The 19,532-nt window shown below is 36.1% G+C and overlaps 1 protein-coding gene across 5 annotated transcripts in view; it reads left to right on the top strand.

Annotated features, from left to right (window-relative positions):
- The first annotated feature begins 3,029 nt into the window (after nt 1-3,029).
- The window catches only part of SHCBP1L (SHC binding and spindle associated 1 like), a 54,299-nt gene continuing 37,796 nt past the window's right edge, over nt 3,030-19,532 (top strand). For all 5 annotated transcript variants that reach the window (XR_004229302.1, XM_031937012.1, XM_031937011.1 and 2 more), the window contains exons 1-5: nt 3,030-3,478; nt 6,090-6,239; nt 14,367-14,581; nt 16,575-16,661; nt 17,100-17,318. Coding sequence is in view for 4 of the 5 variants with exons in the window: in XM_031937012.1 (XP_031792872.1) it covers nt 3,068-3,478; nt 6,090-6,239; nt 14,367-14,581; nt 16,575-16,661; nt 17,100-17,318 (1,082 nt within the window). In the remaining variant the exon portion in view is untranslated. The remainder of the gene's footprint in view (nt 3,479-6,089; nt 6,240-14,366; nt 14,582-16,574; nt 16,662-17,099; nt 17,319-19,532) is intronic.

The following is a 19,532-nucleotide window of genomic DNA, read 5'->3' as shown; positions in this document are numbered from 1 at the left end:
ACACCCATGTAAATATACACATACCCACAGTATGCATGCATACATGCCTATGTACACACACATAAATATACAATGCATATATATGCATATATTACATAACGCTGTTATTTATAATGTGTATATATACACACCCATGTAAATATACACATACCCACAGTATGCATGCATACATGCCTATGTACACACACATAAATATACAATGCATATATAGGCATATATTATATAACGCTGTTATTTATAATGTGTATATATACACACCATGAAATATACACAACCCAGATGCATGCATAATCCTATTAACATAAAATACATCATATATGATAATTAATAAATTTTTTAAATGTTAATTATACACACCCATGTAAAATACACATACCCACAGTATTATGTATGTGCCTATGTATAACACATAAATATAAATGACATATTATATTATAACAATTTTATTTATATACACACCGTAAATATGCACATCCCAAGAGCACATACATGCCTATGCACCCATAAATATACAATCATATATGGATATATTAATAACCCAATTTATAATTTATATATAACACCCATTAAATATACACATACCCACAGTATGCATGCATACATGCCTATGTAAAAACACATAAATATACAATGCATTTATAATATTTAAATACGCGTTATTTATAATTTAATATTAAACCCATTAAAATACAACCCACAGTTGTACATACATGCCTATGTACACACAAATAAATATACAATGCATATATAGGCATATATTACATAACGCTGGTTTTTTAATGTTATATAACCCAATGTAAATATAACATACCCTTTCATGCCATGCCTATGTAAACACATAAATATACAATGCATTTGGCATATATTTATAACCTGTTATTTATAAGTGTTATATACACCGTAAATATACAATACCACAGTTGATGCAATGGCCCTATGTAACAAATAAATATAATTTAAATATATATTATTAAACTTTATTTATGTTTATATACCCCCAAAAAAACCAACCACAGTATGGCATCATGCCTGACACACACATAAATACAAAATTTTGACATATTACATACATTTATTTATAATTTGTATATCCCCTTAAAAACCGGTTATGCATACTGCCATTAAAACCACATAAAATACAATGCTTTATAGGCATATATTACATACCTTTTTTATAATGTGTATATATACACACCAAAAATTACTAACATTATCATACATGCCATTAAACACACATAAATATACAATGCAATATGGGCATATATTAATAACCTTTTTTTGTTATATACACCCTTAAAAATACACAACCCACATATACAGCCTTTAAAACACACATAAATATACAATAATTAGCAATTTTAATAACACTTTATTTATATTGTTATAACCCATTAAATAACATACCCCACAGTTGCCAACATGCCTATGCACACAAAAATATACAACAAATAGGCATAAACATAACCTTTTTATAATTTTTAATATACACACCCATGTAAATATACACATACCCACAGTATGCATGCATACATGCCTATGTACACACACATAAATATACAATGCATATATATGCATATATTACATAACGCTGTTATTTATAATGTGTATATATACACACCCATGTAAATATACACATACCCACAGTATGCATGCATACATGCCTATGTACACACACATAAATATACAATGCATATATATGCATATATTACATAACGCTGTTATTTATAATGTGTATATATACACACCCATGTAAATATACACATACCCACAGTATGCATGCATACATGCCTATGTACACACACATAAATATACAATGCATATATAGGCATATATTACATAACGCTGTTATTTATAATGTGTATATATACACACCCATGTAAATATACACATACCCACAGTATGCATGCATACATGCCTATGTAAACACACATAAATATACAATGCACATGTATGCATATATTATATAACACTGTTATTTATAATGTGTATATATACACACCCATGTAAATATACACATACCCACAGTATGCATGCATACATGCCTATGTACACACACATAAATATACAATGCATATATAGGCATATATTACATAACGCTGTTATTTATAATGTGTATATATACACACCCATGTAAATATGCACATACCCACAGTATGCATGCATACATGCCTATGTAAACACACATAAATATACAATGCATATACGCATGCAGTAGATAACGCTGTTAGTGTGTATATACCATTGGCACACACCCATAAGCATATGCACCCCCACCCACACTTATAATGCGTGTACGCACATGCGCATTGACACGCTGACACGGCACGCCCGCGTCACGCGGCCCGGGGGTATGTGTGCAGAGCCTGTAACAACACACCCGCGCCGCCTCTATGCACGTACACGCACATGTGTCCACATTATTGTTCAGTCATTTGGGGGCGTCTGACCCTCCCGCCGCCCTTGGGGCCACTGCGTTCACGCCTGGGGGGGGGGGGGGTGGGCAGACTCCCGTCTCCGCTGCCTCCAGCACAAGCTCCCCGGGCCGGGCTGTCCGGATTTGTCTTTCCTCCAGGCCCATCCTGCCAGATCAGCGGAGCTCCCCGGCCCGTTCCCGAAGGGTCGAAGCGCCCGCGGGCCCCTTTGGTTTATCGATGGGCCCCGCCTTGGCACCAGCTCAGCAGCCGGTGTAGAGGCCCGAGCCCTGCGGGCGGACTTGTACCCGTGGGCCTGGGTGTCTGTGCGTGGTGCCAGGGACCAGAGTCCGTTCAAGACCCGCTCCCGAGGAAGATCCTCGCAGAAAAGAAGAGGCGCTGTGGCGTCCTCGCCCCCTTGGGCAGCGGAGGAGCATGCGCAGAAGGTGGTTGTGCATGCGCGCGCACAGGCCGTCGGAAGAAGGTGGGGGGGCCCTGTAGGCCACGTGGCTGCTCCCCGCCAGCCGCGCCGCGCGCCGTCTCCGCCGCCGCCGCTCGTTGCGGCGCCAGGGCGCGTGCCGCGTGCTCATTGCCAGCCCTGTGCTGGGCGGGAAAAGTGGCTAACGGCTCCCCCTCGAGGCCGAGCTGCAGACGCGATGGCGTCGGGGCCCGACAGTACCGAGACGGAAGACTCGCCTCTGGGGATCAGCCCGGGGAGGCGCGGGGAGAAGGTCGTTTTTTCGGTCCTCGAAGAAGGGGCCGCCAAAAGCAGCCTGTCCCCGGTGCGGTCGGTGGTGGCCTCGCCGCGGCCCGTGAAGGGCAGAGCCGGCCGAGAGGCGGCGCGGCGGCGGCTGCAGCTGCTGCCCATGCCCCAGGCCGAGGGCCCCGGCGGAGACGGCGAGGAGGAGGAGGAGGAGGAGGAGGAGGAGGAGGGCCTGCTCTCGGTGCACGAGGAGGAGGAGGAGGAGGCGCAGCCCCTGCCGCCGGTCTGCGCGTCCCCCATGAGGGGCATGTGGCGGGACGAGAAGGTGGCGCTCTATTGCGACCAGGTGTTGCAGGGCTGTAAGGTGAGGCCCCGGCGGGGGAGGGGCTGGGTGTAGGCCCGAGCCCCCCAGCAGCCCTCGTAGAGAGTTTCCCCGTTTCACCTTGCGGGAAACCGAGGCAGGCACGTTTGGCCGCGCTGCCCGGGCTAGCCGACTAGTACGGGGCTGATGCGCCGGCCCGGGGCCAAGCCCCGGTCCTCCAGCTGCTCGGGGGCCCTGGGGGGGGGGGCTCCGGAGAAGAGGGGCGCTGTTCGGGGCGGAGCCTGGGGGTCGCGGGGTTCTTCCAACCCGCCAAGCGGCCGCTCTTGGGGAGACAGGCCAGCCCGGGGCCCTTCCCCCGGGGCCCTTCCCCCGGGGCCTAGCGGCGCCCTGCGCCGAGCCCGCGGGGGACGCGGGGCTCCGGCTGGGAAGGAGCCCGGCCGCGGTCACCCAGGGGCGAGTTTTGGCTGCCGGTGTTGCCTGCCTCGGGCCGGGTGACAAGTGGCAACAGTTAAAGTTCGTGTGGCGCTTGAGCTGGGACTCGGGGGTAATTCCCCCTAAGCCCGGGCCTTGCCGGGCCATCTCACCCACCCTACCAAGTCTTCTCCGGGGCTCCCTGCCGCCCCGGAACACCTTCTCCTGGACCAGACTGTGGGCCGGGGCCCGGCCCTGCCTTCTCCTCTAGGTTTCCTTCAAGTCCCAACTAAAACAGCCTCCACAGAAAGCCTTCCTAACCTCGTGGCTTGTAGGGCCTTCCTGCTCAGCCTTTTCCTCTATTTGCACTAAAGCTTGTGCGCGTTTGCTTGCCTCCCTCGTTAGATTGAGCATAAGGGCTTTTTGCCTCTTCTTCTATCTCTGCATACTGAATTGAGTGCCTGGTCAATTATGAATTTTGTGAGTCTGGGCAAGACGCTTAATCTTCTTTTGCCTCAGTTTCCTCATCAGTAAAAGGAGGGTGGTAGTAGTAGCACCTCTGAGAGAATTTCTGTTAGGATGAAATGAAAATATGTAAAGCCTTTAAGGACCACCTTTTAGTATCTCTCTCTCTCTCTGTCTCTATCTCTCTCTCATTCTCTGTCTCTTTCTCTTTCTCTCTCTCTCTCTCTCTTTCTTTCTGTCTCTCCCTCGCCCCCCTCTTTCTTTCTGTCTCTCCCTCTCTCTGTGTGTGTCTCTCTCTGTCTCTCCGTTTCTGTCTCTCTCTTTCTGTCTCTCCCTCTCTGTGTGTGTCTCTCTCTGTCTCTCTGTCTCTGTCTCTCTCTTTCTGTCTCTCCCTCTCTCTCTCTCTCTCCCATCTCTCTGCCTCTCTCTGTCTCTCTGTCTCTGTCTCTCTCTCTCACCCCCTCCCTTTACTGCCTTCTCTCCCCCCTTCCCCCTTCCCCCCTCTCTCTGTGTCTCTCTCCAGTGCATGGACACATACTTCACTTTATCCGTTCTTTCCCTGGAGATAGATAGCATCTTCCTTCATAAGTCCTTTGTAGTTAATTTGAGTAATTATAATATTCAGAATAATTTAGTTCTTCAGGTAATATTGTTCTCATACATTCTCTTAGTTCTTCTCATTACATTTTTACTGTGTTGTAATGACTTTTATTATCATTACTGCAGTATAAACTTGTTACATTATTTTTCCACAGGTGTAGAAGTTTACTTTGACAAGTAAAGGGATGCCTTGCTAAGGGTTTTTCTAATTGGTGGTCCCTAAAAGTTGAAGGCATGTGTCCTTGCCATTGTGGATTTGCAACACCTGGAATTACTGATAGACTTTTTTATTTCATTTTTTCCAAGATTGGACTATTAAAAGTTTGGACATTTATTAACATAAATTCAATTTTGATTTTTGTGCAAATAGGCCAGAATTCTTGTTTTAGGAATAGTTAGTTCTCAGAAGATAAACATTTGTAGTGTACCTTTCTAAAAGATTAGATTTTTTGCCTATTCCCATAGATGTTATATGTGAATACTGGATAAGGTTTCAATAAAAATTTTAAAGTTAAAATACTTTTTTTAAATGAACCAAATGCATTTGATATGAAAGTAAATAAAGAATACTAAATTAGTATAGGAATTGGTAAAATAAAAGTATGTAAGTTATTGTTTTATTTGTAAAGCAGGTTGCTTTCAAGTTTAAAAAAATGTCATTTGTCATCTTTGAATTTAAATTTAAATTGTGCCAACTTCAAAGCCAGACACTTTGCTTGATGTTGATGCTTGCTTTTATACAATGAAAAAATGCTTTAGATTTTCATATATTAAATAGTTTCTGAAAAGTCCTCTCAATAATAAACAATATCCCTTTGCACAAGTTAGTTTGAAGCAAAGAATTATTTTTTTTTTTCCCAATGATCATTTTACTTAGAGAGGAACGACGTTATTTTGCGTCTGGATAAATATACAGTATTTCTATTTTGAATGAAAGGCTCATCTTCAGTATATCACAAAGTATTATATTATTATGCTTATATATTTCTTTCCAGTTTGTTTTAAGTCTAAACTAAATAAAGTGGTATTTACTTTGATTTCTGTTTCTACAAATTTCCTCTCTTTAAAAGTAATGTTCCTTTTTACTTTCATCAATTTTTATTAAATCAAAATCAGCAAGACAATTTAGTCATAAATACAATGGTATTAATATTTTCTATTAAAATGCTTGTGCTAGGCAGAGGATGCTGATGAAGCAATGAGCAAATATCTATCAGAAAAATTAAAGATGAAAGACAAATGGCTTGGTGTCTGGAAGACAAATCCAGAGTTGTTCTTCATCAAATATGAAGAAGCTTCCATACCTTTTGTTGGAGTTCTTGTTGAGGTAAATAATTCTTAATTTACTCTTTTTTGAATAAAATTATCAGGCTCTCTTAAAACTTGATTTGGACATTACTATTTTGTGGTTTATTTTAGTAGAATTTGGATAATGTCTTTTTACAAATTTTTTTAAGCATGTTATTAAGCTTTAAATTAATGTTAATTAATACTTAACTTTAGAAAATAAAATTTTAGTGTATCCTTTAATAATGCAATGGTTCTTAAAGTATGGAATAGAGAATCCTGGGGATCTTTGAAACCCTTTTAGAGGGTCTACAAATTCAAGAATAGTTTTTATTTGCAATATGGTAAATGTCTATAAATATAACCCAGATAAACAAAAACGCTTTGGAGAGATCCTCAGTAATTTTTAATAGGATAAAGATACTGAAAACAAAAGTTTGAGAAACCACTGCTTTAGAACATTATTCTACTTGCAAACTATATTGCAATTTAAAAACTTATATTGGTTAAAACATATGATGTAGGGAAGGTGTCTAATTTTCGTCTGTTAAATTAGTTTGGGTTACTATGTAGATTCAGATTTGGAATAAAAAGTAAAGGATCACAGTATTCTTTAGTAAAATTCTTATCTTCTAGCACTTTTATAGGGGCAGGCTTCTACTTGGAGTTCTTATCCTCACCAGATATAGTTTAGACCCGTTAGTTGGTTAGAATAAGCTACTTCAAAGGACAGGTTTGTGGGTTTGATTCTTCTCAGGGTTTGTATGGAAAGAATCTATTCCACAAATCACGTTTTTCTCCCCACTCACTCCCGAAGTCACTCGTAGGAGCATATTTATTCATTCTGAAAATCTGTGCTTTTAGTTAAGTGCAGACAGGTTTTAAGAATCTGGACAATTCATAGACTACAATTCACTGTTATTACTAGAAAACTCAGAACTTCTCTTAGCAAAAAGGGGGTAGCATCATCTTCATATAAAAGATTTTTAATCACACAGAACCTCTGAACCTACAGATTATTAAGCAAAGAATGAGAGGTTTGTGATTTTGGTTAACTTTCTTATAGTTCTTTTGGGAATTTTCTCTTTCTTTTTCCTGGACCCATGATTTCATTAGTGTAGGAAACTTCAAGGAAATACTCTCTATTAAGGTAGGGCCACACCTTTGCTGATTCTACTCTTCGTTGTCTAGGAAGTTAAAGTGGCTTGCTTTGGATCACGTGGACAGTGTGACAGAGGCAGGTTTTTGTTATTGAGTTGCATTTCAGTCATGTCTGACTGTTCATGATCCCATTTGAGGTTTTCTTGGCAGTGATATTAGAGCTGTTTACCGTTTCCTCTTCTGGCTCATTTTACAGATGAGAAAATTGAGGCAAACAAGGTGGGTTTTTTTTTTTTTTTTTTTTTTTTTTTTTTTTTTGCCAGGGTCACATAGCTAGGAAGTGTCTGAGTTTCAATGCGAGTGCAGAAAGACAAGTCTTTTCTGATTTTGATTCTGATTTCTGATTCTACAACAGGGTTGTATTCATGGTTCCAGTTATCTGCCCCATCAGAGAAAGAACTTGAGCCCATATCTTTCTGATTCCTTTTGAGTCTTTTCTGACAGTGTCAGTTTTCAAATAATGGGAAGCATTGACTCAATGTGAAAGCTACATCTTACAACTTGTCTTTGCTCTCTGTGTCTTGTTCTAACTACTCTCTGTGTCCTTATTCTTACTTTTTAAAGAACCTTCCTTTAGTAGCTATTACTTTTTCCAGAAACATTTTCATCCTCTTTCTTCACTTAGTCCTTGATATCTATAAATATGCCCAGGTCTTCTCAGTTCTATTGACGCTTTTATTAAATATGGATACTCTGATCTGTATCTTCCTATTCCTTATTAAACATATTGATAAAGTTGTCCATGCCTAATTCTTCAATTTTATTACTACTCTCATTTCAACTTTTTACAATTTGGGTTTTCCTTAGCTATCCTACTGATTCTTAGATCTCAGAGATCCATACAATGAGGCCCATGGCAAGATCAACTCCCCAGTGACCTGATTTTGTATTTTGTTGCACCGTCTTCCTTAGTTATATCCGAATTTGAGGGGGAACTCTGGTCATCTAGCCTTTGCTTAAAAACCTCCAAGAAATGAAGCCAACGAGGCAGAGTAGAAGCAGGAGTACACCTGAACTCTCCCAGATTTCCTTCCAGTCAGCTTTAAAATAATACTTCATAGTGAATTCTGGAATGGCAAAGCCAACAAAAGGTCAGAATAAAACTTTTTCCAGCTCAAGACAACTTAGGAAGTTAGTAGCAGAGTTCTTATCTGAGAAGAGTGGTAGTTGGGCCGCAGTAACACCGGCTGCAGGCTTTGGAGGGGCTCTCTGCCCCCAGAAGGTAAGGGCTTGGAGGGAGGGAGGACAACTGAGCAGAAAGATTACTGGGGACCCTTTGCTGGCATGGGGTTCAGAATTTTGTTGCATTGCTCAGACATAGTTCTGAGTTGAAGTTCAAAGGCAAAGAGGAACAGGGTGCTGGAGATGAGGTACACAGGGATGTGGGCACAGTTCCAGAGCAGAGAAGAGTGCTTGAGGTTGCTCACAAGGGAATAGGCATCCTGGTCATAGTTTCAAGGTAGAAAAGAGCAGTAGCACTTGCAGATCCAGGAGAGTAGGGGACTTGGTTCCAAAGCCAAGAGGAGAGTGTAAGAGACAACAAAAAAAAATACCTGACTATAAAAAGTTACTTAGGTGACAGGGAATATCAAGGCACAAACTCAGAAGACAGTGAAGTCAAAACACCTATAAGTAAAACTCAAAGAAAAATGTGAATTGGGCACAAGTCCAACAAGGATTCCTGGAAGTGCTTGCTCAAAAAGGTTTTTCAAAATCAAGTAAGAGAGGTAGAGGAATAATTGGTAAAAGAAATGAGTGATGCAAGAAAATTATAAAGAGTCAACAGTATAGTTTTAAAAAAGGCACAAAATACATGAAAAAAACTAATTTTAAAGCAGAATTGGCAACATTAAAAAAGGTACAAAAGCTCATTGAAGAAAATAATTCTTTAAAAATTAGAATTGAGCAAATGGGAGCTAATAATTCCTTAAGAAATCAAGAAACATTTTTTAAGTGAAAAGAATAAAAAGTAGAGGAAAGTGAAAAATATTCCATTAAAAACCAAATGATATGGGAAATAGACTGAGGAAAGATAGTCAAAGAATTATTGGGCTACCTAAAAACCATGATCAAAATAATAATTTACCCATCATATTTAAAGAAATTATCAAGGAAACCTGCCCAAGGAAACTTAGATCCAGCAGAAAATAGAAATGAAAAGAATCTACCACCAGTCACCTGAAAGAGCAAGCAAAATGAAAACTGCTAGGAATATTATAACCAAATTCCAGCACTCCCAAATCAAGTAGAAAATATTGCAGCCAGCCAGAAAAAAAAATTCAGATGATGTGGAACTACAGTAAGGATCACACAAGATTTATCAAGATTTTTCACATTAGAGGATTGGAGGGTTTGGGATATGAAATATCCCAGAGAGTAAAGAAGCAAGGACTGAAATAACAAAAATAACCTATGTAGCAAAACTGAGTTATAATCCTTATGAAAAAAACAGATCTGAATAGGAAACCTGGTTTTCAAATGCAAGACTTCAGGGAAAAGCATAGAAAGGTAAACATGAAAAGGAAATCATAAAGGATTCATTAAGATTAAGTTGTTTATATTCTTATGCAAGAAAATAATACAACTTACAACTCCTAAGAACTTTATCATTATTAGGGCAGTTAGAAAGAGTACAAATAAAGGGAAGAAGTGTGGGTTAACTATAATGGGAAAAAATACAAGTTAGGGGTAAAAAAGGAATGTACTGAGGGGGTAAAAGGAAAGGAAGAATGGAGGAAATTATCTTAGATAAAAGAGGCAAGAAAGAAAGAGCTTTTATGTGGAAGGGAAAAATGGGGAATAGGAACAGTACTTGAATCTTACATTGGAATTGCTTGAAATAGGGAATAACACTCAGTTGGGGATAGAAATCTTTCTTACCCCCTATAAGGAGGTAATAGGGAAAGGGGTTGGAGCTGGGGTGCTAAAAGAAGGGATAGCAGATTAAGGGAAAATAATTTAGGTCAAGCAAAATAAGATTTTGGGGGAGGAACAAAGTAAAAGTGAAGGATAAATGGGAAAAATAGGATGAAGGGAAATACACGGTAATCTTAATTGAATGTGAGTTGGGATTAATTTACCTATAAAACAAGCACAGAGCAGAATGAATTTTTAAAAAATCCAGCAAAAAATGTTCTTTACAAGAAAAATTATTGAAACAGACACACACACATAGATTAAAAATAAGGGGTTGTACCAAAATCTTATGTTTCAGCTGAGGTTTAAAAAAAAAAAGCAAGCATAGCCATCATCTCATTTTTTGCAGCTTTACTTCTCAAAACTAAATAAATCTAAATAGAAGAAAGAAGTTAAGGAGATGAATAGAAGTTTAGAAAACTTAGATATGACAGCTCTAGAGAAAATTGAATGGGAATAGAAAGGAGTGTACCTTTTCTCAATAATGAATGGCACCTTCACAAAAATTGAACATGTAAAAGGGTATAAAAATCTCATAATCAAATGCATAAAAGCAGAAATATTAAAAGCATCCTTTTCTGACCATAATGCAGTAAAAACTGCATTAAAAAATACTTCTCAAAACAAATCGGTACTAAGAAATAATGGTGGATCAGTGGTTTAGATTAGATTGACAATATATAGTAGTAAATGGCCATAGTGAGTGAGTGTGTGATAAACCCAAAGATTGAAGCTTTTGGAATAACACTCATTATTTGAAAAAAAAAAAATTACTGGGGAAAATAGTAAAGCAGTTTGGCAAAAACTAGGTGTAGACCAATATTTTTACACTTTTTGCCAAAATAAGGGCCAAAATAGATATATGATTTAAACATAAAGAGTGATACCATAAGCAAATTAGGGGGAAATGGAGTATTTTACCTGTCTGATTTATGGATAAGAGAAGAATTTATGACTGAAACAAAGAACATTATGAATGTAAAATGGATAGTTTTGATTGCATCAAATTAAAAAGGTTTTGCAGAAACAAACAATGCAGGCAAGATTTCCTTTCAAGAAGTAAAAAAGCAAATTGGGGAAACAAATTTTCACAAATTTTCCCTGTTAAAGGCATTATTTTGCAAATACATAAAGAAAAGTGAGTCAAATTTTAAGAGAACAAGTCACTCCCCAATTGAGAAATGGTCAAAGAATATGAACAGAAAATTTTCAGAAGAAAAAAACCAAAGCTATCTAAAATAATACGAAAAAAATGCTCTAAATCACTATTGATTAGAGAAATGCAAATTAAAATAACTCTGAGGTACCCCTTCGTACCTTTCATGTTGGCTAATAAAACAGAAAAGGAAAATGACAAATGTTGGAGGGGGTGTGGAAAAATTGGAACATTAATGCATTGTTAGTGGAGTTGTGAATGATCTAACCATTCTGGAGAGCAAATTGGAACTTTTGAACCAGCAATACCATTAATAGGTATGTGGATCTCAGAGATCAGAGAAAAAGAAAAAGTCACATGTACAAAAATATTTAAAACAGCTCTTTTTTGTGGTAGCAAAAAATTGGAAATTGAGATGATGCCCATCAGTTGGGGAATGACTGAACAAGTTGTATGTGATTGTGATGGAATATTTTTGTGCTATAAGAAATGTTGAGCATGACAGCTTATTTTTATGTTGTCTTTTGTAAAAATAATTTTGACATTTAAAAAAATTTGAATTTAAAATTCTTTTCTTTCCCTTCTCTTGAAACAGCAAGCAATTTAGGGGTTATATATGTGCAATCATTCAAAATATATTTCCGTATTAGTTGTGTTGTTAAAGAAAACAAAGATCAAAAAAAGTAAATAAAAGCATACTTGATCTACATTCAGATCATCAGTTCTTTCTCTGGAGGTGGATAGCCTGTTAAATCATGAATTCTTTAGAATTGTATGGGATCATTGTATTGCTGAGAATAACGATGTTGTTCACAGTTGATTATTATACAATATTGTTACTACTATGTATATTGTTCTTTAAGTACTGGTTATGTTACTTCAATTTATGTAGGTCCTTCATCAGAAAGTTTTGATGGAAAATTTTCTTTCCAGTTTTCCTCCTTTCCTCCTACTCTTGGCTGTATTGGTTTTGTTTGTGAAACTAAAAATGCATTTTTCTGTGACTGCTTGTTTTTTGCTTTAAAGCACATTGTTTTTCAGCTTTATTTATATGTGTGTGTGTATGTGTATATATATATATATATATGTGTGTGTGTGTGTGTGTGTATGTATATATGTGTATATATATATAAAAATCATATAATCAATGTAATATTTGATATTATATATTATAATTGTCTTTTTTTTTTTTTTTTTGGCCGAGGCAATTGGGGTAAGTGACTTGTCCAGGGTCACAGAGCAAGGAAATGTTAAGTGTCTGAGACCAGATTCAAATTAAATTAAGGGCTGGTGCTCTATCTACTGCACCACTTCAGCTAAATAATTTTTTAAAAGAAATATAATACAGCAATTTATGAGGCCCAAGGTGATTTTAGCTCTTTAGGAATAGCAGAAGGGAAAAATTAACACAATAAGATGGGGAATAATGAACAATAGCATATTTAGTTTGAGTATGATTGTGATTTATTGTGCATTTTTGTTTTTAAATTGATCAATTTACTTTTAAATTCACCATTTTAAAATTAAAATTAAATTGTATAATTTTTGTTATATCTTATGACCAGAAAATTTTATTTTAAAGGCCTGTATTTTTAGTTTTGAATTCAATAAGAAAATAATGTTCCATATCTAAATTTTTTTTCATGATCAATTTGGGAGAAACATTTGTTCTTTGAATATAAACAGTAATCATTGTGTCATGTTATTTGGGGTTTGGTTAGATCATTTAGTTCAACTTCCACATCTTACAGACCACTCAGAGTTAAATGACTTGCCCCTAGGGATTTTTAACACCATGATAGAAGAATTTTTTACTTCAGTTGAGTAAATCTTCATCCCAGACATCTACTTTCATGGATTTGTATTATGAAGTTCATTTTATGAAATCTATATAACAGAGGCATAATCTGTAATAACAATAATAGCTAAGATTTATGTAGCAATTACTGTATATACCTCTGTGCTAAGCTCTTTACGGTTATTAACTCATGTAATCCCTACAACAATTCTGTGAAGGTAGGTGCTATTATTATCCCCATTTTGTAGATGGGAGGCAGACAGGTCAAGGGACATAGCGGACAAGTGTTTGAGGTTAGATTTTTCAGGACCTTCAGACTCCAGATCCAGCTCTTTACCTTCTTCTGTGCCCCCTACCTGTCTAGATCCTCTATCTAGTGGTTTTAATTCTGGTAAAAAGATATTGGGGATCCATTATAGGAATCAGTACTTCTATAAAATAGTAAAACTGGGAAGTTGGGCAATCGATGCTAACATTGAGTTTTATGAATTTATTGGAAAGGAGATTGTTATTGATGTGTAAACAGTTATTTGTGAAACAAATTTGACCGGAAAAAGGTGTTGTGGTGTTATGGAATAAATATTAGCTATGGAGGCAAAGGGCCTGATGCCTGCAAGTACTACTCATATAATTTCTAAAGTTCTTTCCCCCTAAGAAAATTTTATGTAATCTTTGGTACAAGCTTTACACAGGTATTTCCTGCCCACTAACTTGGTTTTTCCATATCTGGTTAGAAATCTCCAATTTGTGTAGATATATTTAGTATTGGAATATATTGCATATATTTACATTTAAAATATTTAGTAAATGAATAGTTAATACCTCCAAAAATTTCAGTGAAGTTGTAATCTTTTACTAAGAATATATTTGCCGCTTTAGAAATACCATTGAAAATATGTAACCAGTGCTTTCATGTACCTTTATGCTAATGTAATTTCTAAAGTACAAGCTGTAAACAAAAAGCTACTTTTAAATGAAATTAGTTGACACATGATTAGAATTAAATAACTATTACACGAATTTGTTAAGTCAGAAAGCTTTAATTTTAAAAATTACATAATTGGGCCACATTAAAAAAAATACTTTAGAAAAGTAAACAAAATCCTTAATTTTTTGTCTACTAACATTTATTTTAGGTAACTTGTAAACCACGCCAAAGCTCATCATCTTGTTTCAAAGTCACTGTATCTGTTGCTGAACCCTTTTCATCTAATATTGCAAATATTCCAAGGGATTTGATTGATGAAACCTTGGAAGAATTAGAACACAGTGTACCTCTTTTGGAAGTTTATCCAGTTCAAGGACAAGATGATGATATACATGATATTGCCCTGGCCTTGGAAGTTGTAAGGTATTAGTATTTTTCATTGGTTTTAAGTTAGTAACATTCATTGTGCTGATTTTACTTGATTTTCAGTAAAGATTACATGGAAGGTTCTTGATAAATATTTTTTTGGTTTGTTTTATTTTATTTTGATTCTGTAGTACTACGTTCAATTCACCCAGTGCCTATTTAACCTCTGCAGTATTTGAAATTACTTTATGGTTGTTCTTTCTCTCAGTAATATATATTGGGATAAGAAACTTTGCTGTGGTTAGAGCTTATTTTTTTTCTCTTTTTTTTTATTATAGCTTTTTATTTACAAATATATGCATAGGTAGGTAATTTTTCAGCATTGACAGTTGCAAATCCTTTTGTTCCAACTTTTTTCCTCCTTCCCCCCACCCCTTCCCCCAGATGGTAGGTTGACCAATACATGTTAAATATGTTAAAAGTATAAGTTAAATACAATATATGTATATATCCAAACAGTTATTTTGCTGTATAAAAAGAGTTGGACTTTGAAATAGTGTACAATTAGCCTGTGAAAGAAATCAAAAATGCAGGCAGACAAAAATAGAGGGATTGGGAATTCTATGTAGTGGTTCATAGTCATCTCCATGAGTTCTTTCCCTGGGTGTAGCTGGTTCAGTTCATTACTGCTCCATTAGAACTGATTTGGTTCATCTCATTGCTAAAGAGGGCCATGTCCGACAGAATTGATCATCATATAGTATTATTGTTGAAGTAAGTCATGATCTCCTGGTCCTGCTCATTTCACTCAGCATCAGTTCATGTAAGTCTCTCCAGGCCTCTCTGAAATCATCCTGCTGGTCATTTCTTTATTCAGCCATTCTCCAATTGATGGGCATCCACTCAGTTTCCAGTTTCTGGCCACTACAAAGAGACCTGCCACAAACTACAAAGAGACCTGCCACAAACATTCGTGTACATACAGGTCCCTTTCCCTTCTCTAAGATTTCTTTGGGATATAAGCCCAGTAGTAACACTGCTGGGTCAAAGGGTATGCACAGTTTGATAGCTTTTTGAGCATCGTTCCAAATTGTAGAGCTTATTTTTCTATTAAAACTTATTTATAAGTCTAGGGAATAAACTACAAAAATCCTGTCTCCATTTAAACATATTAAAAAGATAATCAATATGTGATTATTAGTACCACTTATTCCTATTGCCAATTATACATTTCCTGTGCCTTCTTCATTTTCTCTTCGTAAAGCTCCTTGCTTCATGGGACACTTGTACTGCTTATCCCAAGACCTTGCTTATATGTTGTCAAACTAATGTTTACTTCAATTATCTCACTATTCTTTCTTTCACCTGTATCATCACATGACCATGTCATCTGAGGTTTGTCAGAGCTGCTAGTAGGTTATGTGGATTTATTTTCTTATTTTTCCCATTTCTTAATCCTTCCTTCTGGGAACAAAACCATAACATTTTATTAACTTTGAAGCTTTCTTTTAATAGCAATAATGGTATTTTTCCTACAGGAATTTGTGATGGTCTAAGGAAAAACATTGGACTTAGCATTTTTCAGCCTGTATCTCCATTAGTGCCTTTGAAAAATATTTCAAAGTTTTAATTTCTTAAAAAAGCTTACAAAGTTTTACATTTTACAACTTGTTGATAATTCTTAAGGTTATAAATGTTTAAAAATTTAACAAAAGATGAATATAAAACCTCAGTATAACCAACTAAATTTGTTTAGTTTAATTTCAATATATAAATTATCATGACAATTTTTTAGTTTAGTCTCTTAGTCCTCAGGAACACTTTTTCTGTTTACTTTTTTCTTCCTATATAATTTAATTGTATATTCTCCATCCTTCTCTATCTGCTTTTTTTCATTTTGCATTATTTCACAGTTTTCTATAGATATCTCATATCTCTCTTAATTACAATATAGTATTTCATTGTTAATATAATCATACAACTTATTTAACTATTCCTCATATTTTTGGACAAATTTTTTAATCATGAAGAAAATTTGGGTTTATCTTAGGTTTTTCTATGATTTCCTTTGGAGAGACTGGGATGATGAAGAAAGCTGTGAGAATTATACAGCCCTAATTGAAGAAAGAATTAATCTGTAAGTATATTTTGACAAATGATCTAGTATAACAGTGTCAAACTCATAAGTGGATCCCTATGGGCAGCATATTAAGGTAGAAAATTACAAATTAGCATTGTTATATTTTTATTTATCTTGTTAAGCATTTCCCAATTACATTTTAATCTGGGATAGATTTATATCTTATATTTGGGAATTTTGTAAGTTTGACACCTCTGATCTGATGGGAAGAATATTGAATTTTTAGTCACAAGACTTGGATTTGAATCCCAACTTTTGTAGGATACTTTTGGACTTTATAAAATTATCATTTTTATCAATCTGGACCATGATTCATCATCTGCAAAATTAAGATTGGGCTAGATTATTAGCACCAAGCTCCTTTGTGGCTCTTAAATTTTGCAATCTAAATTATATTTCAAAAAATAAAAATTATATTATATTTGTATTTCTTAGGTGGTGTGATATCCAGGATGGTACAATTCCCGGTCCTATTGCACAGCGATTTAAAAAAACTTTGGAGAAGTACAAAAACAAGCGCGTGGAACTAATTGAATACCAAAGCAATATTAAAGAAGATCCATCTGCAGCAGAAGCTGTTGAATGTTGGAAAAAATACTATGAAATTGTAATGCTATGTGGGTTGTTGAAGATGTGGGAAGATTTACGCCTCAGGTAAGTATCCACTTCATTGCAAACAGCAATAAAATATGGAGTGATTTTTTTTAATGAGTTATTTATTATGAACTTTCAAGCTAAAATCAAGTAAACTATATATATATTATGCTTTTCCATATGTCTTTGTGTTCCACTTTAATGCAATTAAGTATAATAATGTCTTACATTATATTGATATGCTACTTTTTTTAGCCATTCTTATTCAAGTCAACAGGCGTTTATTTTACTGTAGGCAATGGAAACAAGAAATTATATTCATTTCTTGGGGGAGGAATGTATATAAATAAACATAAACTTACAAAAAAGTTTTATAGGGGAGTAAAGTACTAACAACTGAAGAAATCAGGACAGGTCTTTTGATGTCATAGTTGAACTGAGTTTTGAAGGGGTTATGCCTTCCAAGAGGCAGAATTGAGAAGAAAGAGAATTCCAGGAATTGGGGGATGCCTTTGTAAAGACAGCAATGATGGGCATTTTCAAATTATCATTTTTTTACAGTTACATTTTCTACCATTTTAGGGCTGATTCAATTCCTCCCTTAATACATTTTAGCTATTTGACAGTGGGCGAGGTCCTCAGTGTATTGGGGGCATTACACAATTCTCTTGAGACTGTAATTTGCAGAGAAAATACCAACCTGCATTGGAAGGAGTTTTCCTCATCTAGTAGTTCCCTGTATCAGTGATTTCACAGGTCTGGTCTCTATCTTTGAATAGATGTATAGCTTATAAAAAATAATCCCTTAGTATGTCATAGAATTTAAAAATTCATTCCACAACTTTTAATAAGGGAATTTTATTGCCTCTTACAGGATGTTATAAATAACAAAACTGATTTTTCTCCTGTCATTTTTTCTCTATTTTAATATTGGTCAGAGAAAATGATTGCTGTTTTATTTTTTTTATAATGAATCACCAAACATTAAGTTTAACCCTCCTCTATCCACTGAAAAGGCAAGCAGTATATCAGTTATACATATGAAAAATGCAAAACATTTCCATTTTAGCCATATGTCAAAACTAAGGAAGAAAAATAAAGTGAGAAAATTATACTTCAGTTTTCACTGAGAATTCATCAGTTCTCTCTCTTGATTTGAATGGTTGTATTGTTCAGAGTAGCCAATTTTTCACGGTTGATTATCATTACAACATTGCTGTTGCTATGCACAATGATCCTCCTGGCTCTTTTCACTTCATTTTGTATAAGTTTATATAAGTTTTGCCATGTTTTTCTGAAACCATTCCCCTAGTTATTTCTTATAGCATAATAGTACTTCATCACACACACATAATAGTACTTCATCAAATGTCATAATTTGTTCAGCCATTCCCAACTGAGGAGCATCCCCTCAATTTTCAATTCTTTGCCACCACAAAAAAGGCCTGGCTTTAAGTACAGTCTAAAATCTCAACTGAAACAGAAAGTCTGTCCTCTAACCCCTTTTAATTCTAATGCTTTTCCTCTTAATTTTCTTTTTATCCTGTGTATAGCTCTTTTGGTATGGATTTGTTTGCTTGTTGTCTTCCTCATTAGATTGTGAGCTTCTTGAGACTAAGAATTGGCTTTTGCTTCTTTTTGCATTCCCAGATTTTAGGGCAGTGCTTGGCACATAATAGATGCTTGATATCTGTTGATTGATTGAAGCTCTCTTCTAAGTGCTAGAGATAGAAAGACAATGACAATGATCCATGTCCTCAAAAAACTTAGCATCTATCCTAATACTTTACTATACTACTGTATAGTTGATCCAGTGATGGATCAGGGCAAAAAGTCATGAGATGTGGAATGATCTAATTTCTCCTGCTGTGAAGTATCACACTTAGAATTGTACTTAACTCCATTCTTATCTGATTCTTCCTGCTTTTCAAACCTAGTTTAGTTGGCACCTCCCCTTCCTGCACTTTCTTCTTTCTTCTTTTTCTTCATTCTAACACTTAAATAACTTTCTTATAACCAGTTGTATTAAATTGTATGTATAAAGTATATTTTTGGAAATTGAGTTTGGATGAGAATTGTGGTATTCACTTAGTTTTTCTCGTATTAATTTCCACTCGTCTAAATCCAATTCTTTTTCCATAGAGAACCAAGGATATATGTGCTTTTACAGGTTCTAAAAGTTCAGTGATCTGCTCCAAAATTATAATCAAAGTGGGATTCTCATTCATGTTCTCCAAAGATCCTATTTAGAGGATTTACCTGGTATATTATGGG

The sequence above is a fragment of the Sarcophilus harrisii genome, chromosome 4 (genome assembly GCF_902635505.1).
Source record: "Sarcophilus harrisii chromosome 4, mSarHar1.11, whole genome shotgun sequence".
In the NCBI taxonomy this organism is placed as follows: domain Eukaryota; kingdom Metazoa; phylum Chordata; class Mammalia; order Dasyuromorphia; family Dasyuridae; genus Sarcophilus; species Sarcophilus harrisii.
This window is presented reverse-complemented; position numbering and strand designations above follow the sequence as displayed.